This window comes from Oncorhynchus clarkii, chromosome 28, assembly GCF_045791955.1.
Source record: "Oncorhynchus clarkii lewisi isolate Uvic-CL-2024 chromosome 28, UVic_Ocla_1.0, whole genome shotgun sequence".
Taxonomy (NCBI): domain Eukaryota; kingdom Metazoa; phylum Chordata; class Actinopteri; order Salmoniformes; family Salmonidae; genus Oncorhynchus; species Oncorhynchus clarkii.
In genome coordinates this window covers 24367050-24379657 of record NC_092174.1, presented here as the reverse complement: position 1 = coordinate 24379657, position 12608 = coordinate 24367050, and the positions used below count along the sequence as shown (strand labels likewise).

At 41.5% G+C, this 12608-nt stretch overlaps 1 protein-coding gene across 6 annotated transcripts in view; it reads right to left on the bottom strand.

Moving 5' to 3' along the window:
* Nucleotides 1-518: 518 nt before the first annotated feature.
* Nucleotides 519-12608, bottom strand: part of LOC139386657 (microtubule-associated protein 4-like) — a 97476-nt gene continuing 85386 nt past the window's right edge. For 4 of the 6 annotated variants that reach the window (XM_071132426.1, XM_071132427.1, XM_071132428.1 and 1 more), the window contains 6 exons: nt 8271-8315; nt 5888-5980; nt 5302-5383; nt 5000-5118; nt 4377-4563; nt 519-4048 (listed from right to left, as the gene is read on the bottom strand). In XM_071132426.1, the coding sequence (XP_070988527.1) occupies nt 4041-4048; nt 4377-4563; nt 5000-5118; nt 5302-5383; nt 5888-5980; nt 8271-8315 (534 nt within the window). In that variant the 3' untranslated portion in view covers nt 519-4040. The remainder of the gene's footprint in view (nt 4049-4376; nt 4564-4999; nt 5119-5301; nt 5384-5887; nt 5981-8270; nt 8316-12608) is intronic. The other 2 variants (XM_071132424.1, XM_071132425.1) reach the window with 2 other exon arrangements.

Here is a 12608-nt window from a genome sequence, read left to right as displayed (position 1 = left end):
ACATTTGGAAGAATAAGTATGAAACCGGATTATTCTTTATTCCATGTAGATTTCTAACATATAGTGAGTACAGGCCTAAGTGTAAGAGGCAGATAAAAGTGTTAATTTATTCCTCTACAGAGTTGGAGTTGGTAATAACACACCGTGACCAACCATTGAGATGCTAACCACCATTCCTACTGTCAAGTCAAATGTAGATTTAGGGCTCTATTCAATCAGAGGCGCTTTAGCCGACATCCGCATAGTGTCTGAGGTGGAACTGTGTTAGAGCTGTCAAATCCACAAGTGGCTCTCTCATACCTAAGTAGGACATTGCCATTGGCTGCACAGTCAAATTATTAACAGAAATCCCATGCAGCCTTGTTTACAACTTCAAACACTGGAATGTGATGATGATGGAAATCCTCATTTTGTTGAATGATTTTTTTATTTGAGTGTAATTCTATATATATAGTGTACATATTCTCACTCTGAGCTTCTAATGTGAGTGTGTAGGGGGGGGGCTTCCTGATGATTGCAAGAGCAGCTGCTCAATAACTTGACAGCTCCAACGCAGTTTCCTTCTCCGACACCACCAAAACATTCGCTATGCAGGTGTCTGCTATCGCTGGTTAACGCTTGATCTGATTGAATCTAGGCCTTGGTATGTGTCCTATTGTGATTTTGAAAACAAAACAAAAAGTTCATACATATGATATTTATGTCTTGCATCTTTAATACATTGCATTTTAAAAACATTATTGTACTTCAGCCCTTTCTGAAAAAGGCAGACTCCAGAAAGAAAACACTCTCTTTGAAAATGGGTTCATGGATGTGAAATACATTTGTCAACATCCATAAAGACTCTAATATCAATACCTATTTGTTTTTCCTGTGGTGATAAAAATATGTGGATGTCTATTTACAAACGACTGTGTGAAGACTGATGGAAGGATGGTGTTGCAAGCAGCGGTTACGCGTTGGAAAGGGGAGTGTTAACAAACGTGACGTCTAACAGGCACAAGGAGAACAGACAGAGCGAGTGACCATCGTCCCAAAGCACGACACCAAAGTCCACTAACGTGACCAGCAAGGTCACCACCAAGGAGACTAAAAGACAAATCTGTTCATCCAATCATGCCAACAGTTCTAACATACTGTAGAGCTCAAACATGAAATGTACATGCCACTGTGCATTCAAAGTGCTTTCATCAGTGTAAGACTTATGCTTCAGGAAGAATTCAATTCATTCCAGTTTTTCAACTAACCATGGGAATCTTGGGGGGGGAAAGAATACTTGTAAATATCATAAGGTGCTTTTTCTTTCATTCTCAATATTTTGATGACTTGCTCTTTGATTATCTCTGCCATTGACGATCCCTATTATTTCCTCCACTGCAGTGCACACACTCAAATAAATTCAAATGACACCTTACCGACATCAAGCAGCATTATATCATTACAGTACATAACAATATCTGAAAATCAAAGGGTTTGAGGGTGGGACATAAAGATCATTTTGGGGGGAACTATACACCTGTTACAGTTCAGCCACAGATTTGTACTAACCCAAGATATACCACCGATGTTGTTTCCAATGGGAGCAAATTAAGCATATTGAGCAGAACAAGCAAAGAGCTGGGCAAAGCTAAGCACGAGCTAGCGAGATCCTATTGGCCAGTTCTAGCATGTATTTGCATATTTCCGCTGGAGAACTCCTACTCTGTGAAGTTGCGATTGTGCAATTACTCAATTTGCCCTTGTAATCCTTCTAAACAATGCCATTTATCTTAGAAAGGGTGAACTCTCAAAAACGTAGTCTACTCTGTTCTTAACAGATGTTAGTTTTGGGAACAGAAAACTATATTGAGATGTTTCATCTATCAGAAAATTAGCACGTTTCATCGAGCTCCATGTTCTCCCACTTCCCGCCACTGGGCTTCCTCTCATCACAATATTTGATGGTGAGAAAAAGCTAGAAAGGGATGCTTCAGATTTATACATCCTGTGAGAGATCTGGTTCTATCTGTGGTTCAGCCTTGAGAATCTACAAGGCACAATTACACATTAATATCTGGGGCCCTTATCCCTCTTGTTGGAGGTGCCATTTTTGTACTCTAAGAGCCAAACTACCAGTATTTTAAAGGCAATGGGGTGCCCTCGAACTTGATCCAGCAACATACCACTAATCTGACAAACTCCACAGACATGCCTAAATGTTGATCACAACATACTACACACACACACACACACACTGAATCCTAATTCATAGTCATGTAATGTTATACAATTCCGCCAACCTCTTTACAAAACCGACAGCAAGTTAATCTGAGTAATTAGCTTCTTTGTTAAAAAAAAGAAAGAAAACTGCTCCAATAAGAAATTGTGCGCTATTGTTACACAATAATGTCACTTTTCACAGTGGAATCAATAGCATGAGCAGCCATTCAAATGAATTCATATTTAACAGTGGAGCAGTTGAGAAGACTCAAAATTGTTACATTGGAGATCAATTTATGACTGTCTTTGTTCGTCACAAACTTCTCTTGATACTGACTTAAAATTGTGACTATATTGTTAAATGTATCTATCTAAATCTTGCTTTCCTTCAAAACGTCTTTCTATTCGTCTTCCCTGTCCCAACACTACAGAGACTTGATCACTGGGGGACAACACAAACAGCATTGGAGTATCTTTACTCTCCTGGTGCAATCATAGGCCTTTCCTCACTCTGTTTGCTGCCTCCTGCTTACTATTTTGCCCTGTCCCAGGCATCCAGTCTCTGTGCACAGACCCTGCAGGGGTTTGTTTGTCTCTCTCTCCCTCTGACTGTACCGTACTGCACACATGTGCGGGGATGTGTGTGTATGAGGAAGTTGTATCCTCGGCAAAGACCACTCACTGTATTGCTTTCAGAGAGATGTAACAGTAAAAGGAAAAGGGTATATTATGATGAAACCACATAACAACACATCAGCTCATTGTTACAATAATTGACGAAAACACGATACAGAGTTTTTTAAAGAGATGTTAAATATCCTACTGTTTGTAACAGCCTACTAGTATCTTGTTGTTGAGAGTGCTGTGGGGGAATCACACGTTTACAAAGGGTTATCTAGACATACTGTATTGGTTAAGAGAGGGAGTGGCATATTAGCCCCTGTTCATTGGGATGACATGACAATCCCACATGCTCACAATAAGGGGTGCTTCACTAATCGCCATTGTATAATGTACTGTATACAACTCAAGTGAAATCTGGGGTCCCAACAGTACAAGTCCCAACAGTATGCTCATCCAGAGAGATAGGTACAGTAAGGAAGGTGTTACGTCTAGGGTAAGGCCTGTCACATAGATAGCATTGGCTCATTGTGATGGTCTGACGTAAAATACATACAAATGTACAGTCTGACACTGAAGGTGTTTGTGATTTTAATCGAAGTGGCACTACGTATAAGAACAGAAATTATAGTCTGGAAAAACAGAAGCAGGCAGTATAATAAGTTTCATTCTGCGATGACATAACTATAACAGAACACTGAGGGTCTAGATTCCAGAAGGTTCACTCTGAGGTCATACTACTCCCCTTATATCACAGCAAGTTAAGCCAGGGCAATTCAGAAGAGACCAAACCCCACTGTACAGTAAGAGCTTGTCTATCTATCTGAACTCTGGTCTCTATACTTTAATACTGGCTCCTCTGAGACCAGAAGACTAGGAAAAATATTCCACAAGGACAGAGAGTAGTGATTAGATACAGTATGGTAAAAGGAGAGGTAAAAGGTCAAATGAAGGTGCTGGAGGAAGTTGAAATGTGCTAAAGAAGTCCCTGTCCTGCTAGCATTCAGTAGTTGTCCCCCTGCCTCATGTCTGGGTGACGAGGGTCTGGGTTGGAGCTGGAGGGTGTGGAGGAGAAAGCTGGCGGACCCCCAGAGAAACACTGAGAGAGGTGCTGCGATGAGGGTGAGGTGTGGCTGTCAATCGGGGTGGGCCGGGAGATGATGTCGGCGCCGTGGTTCGTGCAAGCCCGTGCACGCTTGCGAAAGCTCAGCTTGTAAGACTCAATCTGCTGGCAGATAAACAGAGTGGGACACAGGAAGCAATGGAGAAAAGGGGAGTGAAATAAGAGGAGAAAGAGTAGAGGGAGTTAACTGGTTAGACTAATGGCATAAAATAACATGCACATTTTTTGAATACAGTATTTGCAGGCAAAAAACTTGCCTACTTCACAACAATCAGTTATCTACAATCTGAGCACTCAGCAGTGACATCAAGCCCAATAAGTCATGTGAGACAGGCAACAGAGGTAATCTCAAAGTTAATGCTCTGAGTGCATGACAGAAAAAGTGAGATTTGAGAAAGACCACAGGGTGTTTGTTGAGGCAAGAGGCACCTACTTGTCTCAGGGATGCGTTTGTCCATGCCCATGCCTATCGGATCTCGCAGCCCATCACCCCCAAAGGGATTAGGGTGAGGTGTGGCCTCCTTATGTCCGTTCTCCTTAGCCATACTTCTTGCACCTGTGGCTGGAGCTCCACCAGGGGGAGATGTTTTCCCCTCAGCTTTTTCCTGCATCCCCCCAGCCTGGAAACACGTGAGCAGCAGGGTTTTGACATGAGAATTAGACAAACAATGAGGTAAATTACCATAATAATATGTCAATTAAAAAAGTATGTATGAATTCCTATAAGTTCAATGATCTTTTCATTACAGGTTGTGTTGCTGATGAAAGACTGGGTAACCATTAATGCCATCTAGTGGACAAACAGGTTAAAGCACAATGACGCAACTTGTTTTAAAAGGATGAAATTGCTCTCTGAATGTAGTCAACCAGCATGTTCAAATGAAACATTTCCACCACCACAACCTCAAACATCCTGTATTTGTGTGTTGTGCAATAAACAATTTCTTTAGAACGTTAAGCTTTCTGAAATGTATTTGAATAAAACCTTCAAGACCAAATCCTGGTTAGGTAAAACATGTAAATAACTACGTGACTACAAGAGAATGGTGACCTTACCTTGTTTTGTACATCCTCTGCCTCAAGGCCAATATTGTCCATTGACCCCACCTTGGGCTTGCCATTACCATTGGCCTTAGCCTCAATCTTCACATCGCCACCCCCTGTAGTGGACACACCTTAGTGGCATAAGAAGGTATTTAATTTGATATAGGAGGCTTCCCAAATGGAACCCTATTACCTATATAGTCCACTCTTTTTGAGCAGGTCCAATGAGACTCTGGTCAAAAGTTGTGTACTATGTAGGGGATAGGGTGGCATTTGGGATGCAGACATAATTTCCAAAATCATCAGATGTCTACCTGGCTTGTGCTTGATGTTGTCCTTAGAGCCACACTTGGAGGTCACTTTGCTCAAGTCCACCTTCTTATGCTGAATCTGGACCTGAATGCACCCAAACAAACAATACAAATGTTGAAGTATGAATGGCAAAGGTGAAACAACACCCAATCTGACATTCTCACACAATGGCTTGAATCACTTTCACCCATCAGTATAACACGGATTATGAAATTTGTGTACTCTACTGTAAAGTAGAGAAGTGGGCATTTTAAGTATCCATTTAAATTGATTTTGTTGTCACTAAATAAGGAAATGTAATACTTGTTGCAATGTAAAAGAGAGTGAAAGAGAAGGAGGCAGATAGAAAGCTAGTATCTCTTCAGCTGGTTAGTTGGGTGAGACAGTTTGCACAAACAGCATAGCATTCAGACCTCACATTATAACAAGGCTTGTCAATGGGGCTGACCATAGAATTAGAATGACTAGAACGTTAGGACATTACTCTATTACAAATGGGGCTGACTTCCTTTTAGTCCAATCGAGCATGTTAGTGGGATATGGGGAATGAGGCAGCAGCCACATGGGAGCCCCATGTGTTGTACTTACATTCCCTCCACCAGGGACATGCTTGATATTATCCTTGGAGCCACAGCGGGAGGTGATATGGCTGAAGTCCAGTTTTTTGTGGACTATCATAACCTACAAAGAAGCACAATAGCAGTGGGAACGGTTCACTACGGTGAGTCTAGAATTAGTGGAGGGTGGTGGAGAAGCAGCCAGGATGAAAAGTGAAAGCAATCTAAAGAGCATGTTGTTAACTCATTCTTACACATAGTAAGTAAAACCAGTCACACAACAGTCAGAATGCTGGCTGGTCAGATGTCAGTATTTACATGCAAATTAGCTCAAATATCATCCAATTCTATCAAATCAAATCAAATCAAATTTTATTTGTCACATACACATGGTTAGCAGATGTTAATGCGAGTGTAGCGAAATGCTTGTGCTTCTAGTTCCGACAATGCAGTAATAACCAACAAGTAATCTAACTAACAATTCCAAAACTACTGTCTTGTACACAGTGTGAGGGGATAAAGAATATGTACATAAGGATATATGAATGAGTGATGGTACAGAGCAGCATAGTCAAGATACAGTAGATGGTATCGAGTACAGTATATACATATGAGATGAGTATGTAAACAAAGTGGCATAGTTAAAGTGGCTAGTGATACATGTATTACATAAGGATACAGTCGATGATATAGAGTACAGTATTTACGTATGCATATGAGATGAATAATGTAGGGTAAGTAACATTATATAAGGTAGCATTGTTTAAAGTGGCTAGTGATATATTTACATCATTTCCCATCAATTCCCATTATTAAAGTGGCTGGAGTTGAGTCAGTGTCAGTGTGTTGGCAGCAGCCACTCAATGTTAGTGGTGGCTGTTTAACAGTCTGATGGCCTTGAGATAGAAGCTGTTTTTCAGTCTCTCGGTCCCAGCTTTGATGCACCTGTACTGACCTCGCCTTCTGGATGATAGCGGGGTGAACAGGCAGTGGCTCGGGTGTTCTAGAATTCTAGATGTGGCTGATCAAAGTAGATAACTATTGCAGTGTTTATGAATAAAGATAATACACGCACAAGCGCACACGAGCACACACACACACACACACACACACACACACACACACACACACACACACACACACACTAGCCAGCCATCTCTTCCCTGATATCAATTGCTGATTTCAAAACATCGTCACTTTGCGAAGGAACAGACATGCAGTTCAAAAACCTTGAATGAAAAGCACTAATCTGTTTTCACAATTTATTTTTTGCTTGGTATACTGAGATGCCTGGTATTTAAATTAGTTTAGTTAGACTCTGTGACGCAGGTAGCATCGCAGACGGGCTGAGTCACCCTCTAAAACACTAGCCCACAGTCAAGGTCTGCTATTTCCAACTGCTTGCTCACACTGCCTCAAGCTCATATCTTATTGAACTCAACTCACAGGTGTCGGACAACCAGAGGCTTCTCTGCTATATCACTCAGTTGATGAGAAGACAGCAGCAAGTGCTTCCCACATTTCCCCCCCAAAATGACATCTGATGATGTTGAATCAACGTGGAAAACTGACTGAATTTGCTAAACGTTTCGTATTTCTTTCACCCAACTGTTAACCTAAATCCAATTACATTTTTTGTTGATTTCACGTTGAAATTCACGTTAGTTGACATCTCAATTTAAATCAAAACTAGACGTTGAAAGTATGTCTGTGCCTAGTGGGTTGTTTCTGAATTGCTTATCTTACCATTATAATCCTTCATTGAATCATACTGATAGGACTGTAAAAATGGTTTAGGGTAAATTACGTAAAAGTAAACCCAGATGAATAAGAGCAGTGATATTGGTTACACTATGAACCCAAAAGCCTTCCAGGGCCTCTCAAATACTCAAGCTCAGGGACCTTCGAAATGTACCAGGTGTGAGGACCAACGCAGGACAATGGTCACTGTGGTGTTATTTCACGAGGAGGTTCATTAGGTTTCTGTGCCAAATAACTGGGATGGGTAGTGCCATGATTGTAGAGGTCAGATGGATGACGGCAAGGTCAATTCCTGTCTGTCTGTTTTTCTGTCTGTAAGTTAAGCTGTGCATATCAGGGGAGACAGAGACTTGGAGTACACTGTCCACAACTATTCACATTTTATACCGGAAAGCAACAGTCTATCATGAAGAGGAAGAAAAGGTGAGGATGTGCATGACTGGTAGTATGTTAGACTGGGAGTGTGTTAGAGCGGGAGTGTGCGATGTGTCTGTGTGTGTTTGTGTATGTACAGATAGGTTCAAACAGTCAGTGGACAAAAAAGGTCCACTTATGTCATTTCCTTCAGTTTGATATTGAAGGAGAGAGAGTGGTTGAGCACATGGGTGAGAATGAGCAAGGGGTGTGTGATGATGGCGATGGTAGGGACTCACCTTGCCCTGGCCGTCTTTGGATTGGGAACCCCCCGCCGAAGAGACCTGAGGGGAGACAACCACACCTGGGTCAATATCAGGAGACAAGGCTGCCCTGGGCCCTGGGTCAGTACCACCAGGGCTCAGGAGAATGTGGTGTGGTGTACAGATGGAGGGAACTGCTCTGCTTTAAGGCTACACCAACGGTCTGTGTGACTGACAGGTTTCAAACCCAGGTCTCCTGCATGCCAGAAGAGTGCATTGGCTCGAAACAATGTGTTGAGAATTTGTTTCTATGGAGACTCCCTTTTGCATACATCACTGTGACAGGTAACCTTTTGTGGATGGACACTGACGCAACCTATGAGTGAAAGGAGCTGTCAGTTGTAATGTAGAGAGATGAGAAAGAGAAAAGAGAGAGATAAGAGAGAAAATAAAAAGTTACAGAGAGGATAAGAGAGAAATAAAGGGGAGAGAACAGGGAGAGAAACAGAAATGCAGACAGTAGACAGACAGATACACTACATGACCAAAATTAAGTGGACACCTGCTCGTCGAACAACTCATTACAAAACCATGGGCATTACAGTTTTTTTCGATTGCTAAACGACAGTGGACACAACTGGAGTCACATGTGCAAAACTCTAACTACAGTCTGCACAGCAGCAGTTCATGTGGACCAAACTCTAGTTCGTTTTTCATTGCTTGAACACAGTTTTCAAAACTCTACACACTTATCCCATGACTTTAACCACAACCTGCACAACACTGTGGATTTACAGCACTTTGTTCAAATGCTAACACACTGCTGTCAAAACTGTGAACCACACATTCAAAACGGAATATATTTCAGCCTTGTGCCTTTCAAACACTGCTGATTGCAATTTCAGCTGAAAGGCTAAGCAGGTGTCTTGTTTTAGACTTGTTAGTGAACATACACACATATTACAGTATATATAGGTAGAGCTCAGAAAGACTCATTTTGGAAATGGAACAAGGAAGATGGGTTCGTGGAGGGAGAAGGGTGGCAGGGAGAGGGCGGATGCGTGGAGGAAGATAAAGAAGATAAAGAGCTGTTATTTCAGATGAAATAAGGGCTACACTTATAGACCATGTCATGAACCATGGTCTCTCATTGAGAGAGGCAGGGTTGAGGGTGCAACTCCATCTGCAAAGATCCACAGTGGCATCTGTAATGCGAATTTTCCATCATGCAAACAGGTGAGAGTTACATCCTTACAGTAAATGAAAACATTACAGGAATCTATTTTGTATTGCAATTATAGAATATTTACACAGATATATAATACAGTAAGTTTGACTGTAAAATATATTTTTACAACAGGACCCAAAGGCTGCCCCCAACAGGGGGAAGAGGAAAAATATTTTCAGATGCGCAGGAAAATGCGGGAGATTCAAGATAGAGTGCTGGCTGATAATGATATATTTGAAAATGTTACAGTTTTTTTCGATTGCTAAACGACAGTGGGCACAACTGGAGTCACATGTGCAAAACTCTAACTACAGTCTGCACTACCAACAGTCACCTGAGCTAAACAGTTCACATCACCTGCAAAACTCATTCCAAGCAACACAACTCTTAACACATGGCTCAAAACACGCTCAGCGCAGCCAAACACTATGCACAACCCTCACTGAGATAACACACACTGTCACTCAGAACACACTGAGAGTAAAAACACTAGCATCAAACACCAATACAGAAAATACAAACTTTTCATCTTTACAGTTTGAACAATTTCAGTGACTTCATACAAAGTAATATTTTCTTCAAAGAAAAGAGTGACATTCTTTCACATGATTTATTAAAATTTTTAGAACATAACAATTCTTTAAGGTAAATGAAAATTAGCAGTTTGCTTCAATAGTCTGTAGTAATTTACGGAATTACAGTAATGAGAAAAAAAAGGTAGAAACTAAAAGTACATACTGTATTTCGAACAAATAATTGAGGGGCTAATCCTGCCTCTCTCTAGCATCAGGCCACAGGTTTTCTTCAACATCACATCTAATGTTTTCTCTTGCCATGCACCTGGGGAAGAACCTTCTGGAGTGCCTTATCCATCCCTGGCAGTCCTCTGGACTCGTGTCCTCACATCCGGCACGCATGGCTTCCAAAAGAGACATTTGGTCATGTGGGTGGTGACCAAACACTTTCCACCTCCAGGCAGAGAAAAACTCCTCTATTGGGTTGAGGAAGGGTGAATATGCAGGCAGGTACAAAACCATAAATCTGTGATGTGCTGCAAACCAATCTGTGACAGCTGCAGAGTGGTGAAAAGCAACGTTATCGCAAACTATGACAAAAACTTGGGGGTTTCTTACTGGCTAGGAAAGCTATAAGCCTTTCTGTGTTGTATGGGCCAATGAGTGGTGTGTTGAGAAGCAAACCATCATTGGTCATTGCAGCACACATGGTGATATTCCCCCCCCCTTTGGCCTGGAACCTCCACAGTGGCCCTTTGACCTATAACATTCCTTCCTCTGCGCCGTGTTTTGGCAAGGTTAAATCCAGCTTCATTGATAAATACAAATGAATGTGGTCTTTCCAGTGCTTCCACCTCCATTACTCTCTGAAAAACAGTAAGTGCACAGTTTTACTGTAGAATTGCTAGTGTTTTTTTTTACTGTAAATATTTTGTATAGCTGTGTACGTAACCTCAGACGTCTTACCTGGACATATTGGTATCTTTGCTCTTTTACCCGTTCACTGTTTCTCTCGAACGGTACAGTGTATAACTGTTTCATTGTAACTTGGTGTTTCTTTAGGACTCGAGCAATAGTTGTTGTGCTGACAGAATTAACATTTTCAAATTTATCATTATCAGCCAGCACTCTATCTTGAATCTCCCACAGTTTTATTGCATTGTTGACAACAACCATGTCAACAATAGCATTTTCCTGCACATCTGAAAATATTTTCCCTCTTCCCCCTGTTGGGGGCAGCCTTTGGGTCCTGTTGTAAAAATATATTTTACAGTCAAACTTACTGTAATATATATATCTGTGTAAATATTCTATAATTGCAATACAAAATAGATTCCTGTAATGTTTTCATTTACTGTAAGGATGTAACTCTCACCTGTTTGCATGATGGAAAATTCGCATTACAGATGCCACTGTGGATCTTTGCAGATTGGGTTGCACCCTCAACCCTGCCTCTCTCAATGAGAGACCATGGTTCACGACATGGTCTATAAGTGTAGCCCTTATTTCATCTGAAATAACAGCTCTTTGTCTTCTTTGTCTTCCTCCACGCATGCGCCCTCTCCCTGCCACCCTTCTCCCTCCACGAACCCATCTTCCTTGTTCCATTTCCAAAATGAGTCTTTCTGAGCTCTACCTATATATACTGTAATATGTGTGTGTGTTCACTAACAAGTCTAAAACAAGACACCTGCTTAGCCTTTCAGCTGAAATTGCAATCAGCAGTGTTTGAAAGGCACAAGGCTGAAATCTATTCCGTTTTGAATGTGTGGTTCACAGTTTTGACAGCAGTGTGTTAGCATTTGAACAAAGTGCTGTAAATCCACAGTGTTGTGCAGGTTGTGGTTAAAGTCATGGGATAAGTGTGTAGAGTTTTGAAAACTGTGTTCAAGCAATGAAAAACAAACTAGAGTTTGGACCACATGAACTGCTGCTGTGCAGACTGTAGTTAGAGTTTTGCACATGTGACTCCAGTTGTGTCCACTGTCGTTTAGCAATCGAAAAAAACTGTAATTCTGTCAGCACAACAACTATTGCTCGAGTCCTAAAGAAACACCAAGTTACAATGAAACAGTTGTACACTGTACCGTTCGAGAGAAACAGTGAACGGGTAAAAGAGCAAAGATACCAATATGTCCAGGTAAGACGTCTGAGGTTACGTACAGAGCTATACAAAATTTCTACAGTAAAACTGTGCACTTACTGTTTTTCAGAGAGTAATGGAGGTGGAAGCACTGGAAAGACCACATTAATTTTTTATTTATCGATGAAGCTGGATTTAACCTTGCCAAAACACGGCGCAGAGGAAGGAATGTTATAGGTCAAAGGGCCATGGTGGAGGTTCCAGGCCAAAGGGGGGGAAATATCACCATGTGTGCTGCAATGGCCAATGATTGTTTGCTTCTCAACACACCACTCATTGGCCCATACAACACAGAAAGGCTTATAGCTTTCCTAGAACAGCTCTATGCTCAGCTAGTGCCAGCAGAACAGGGGGAGCCAGTAAGAAACCCCCAAGTTTTTGTCATAGTTTGCGATAACGTTGCTTTTCACCACTCTGCAGCTGTCACAGATTGGTTTGCAGCACATCACAGATTTATGGTTTTGTACCTGCCTGCATATTCACCCTTC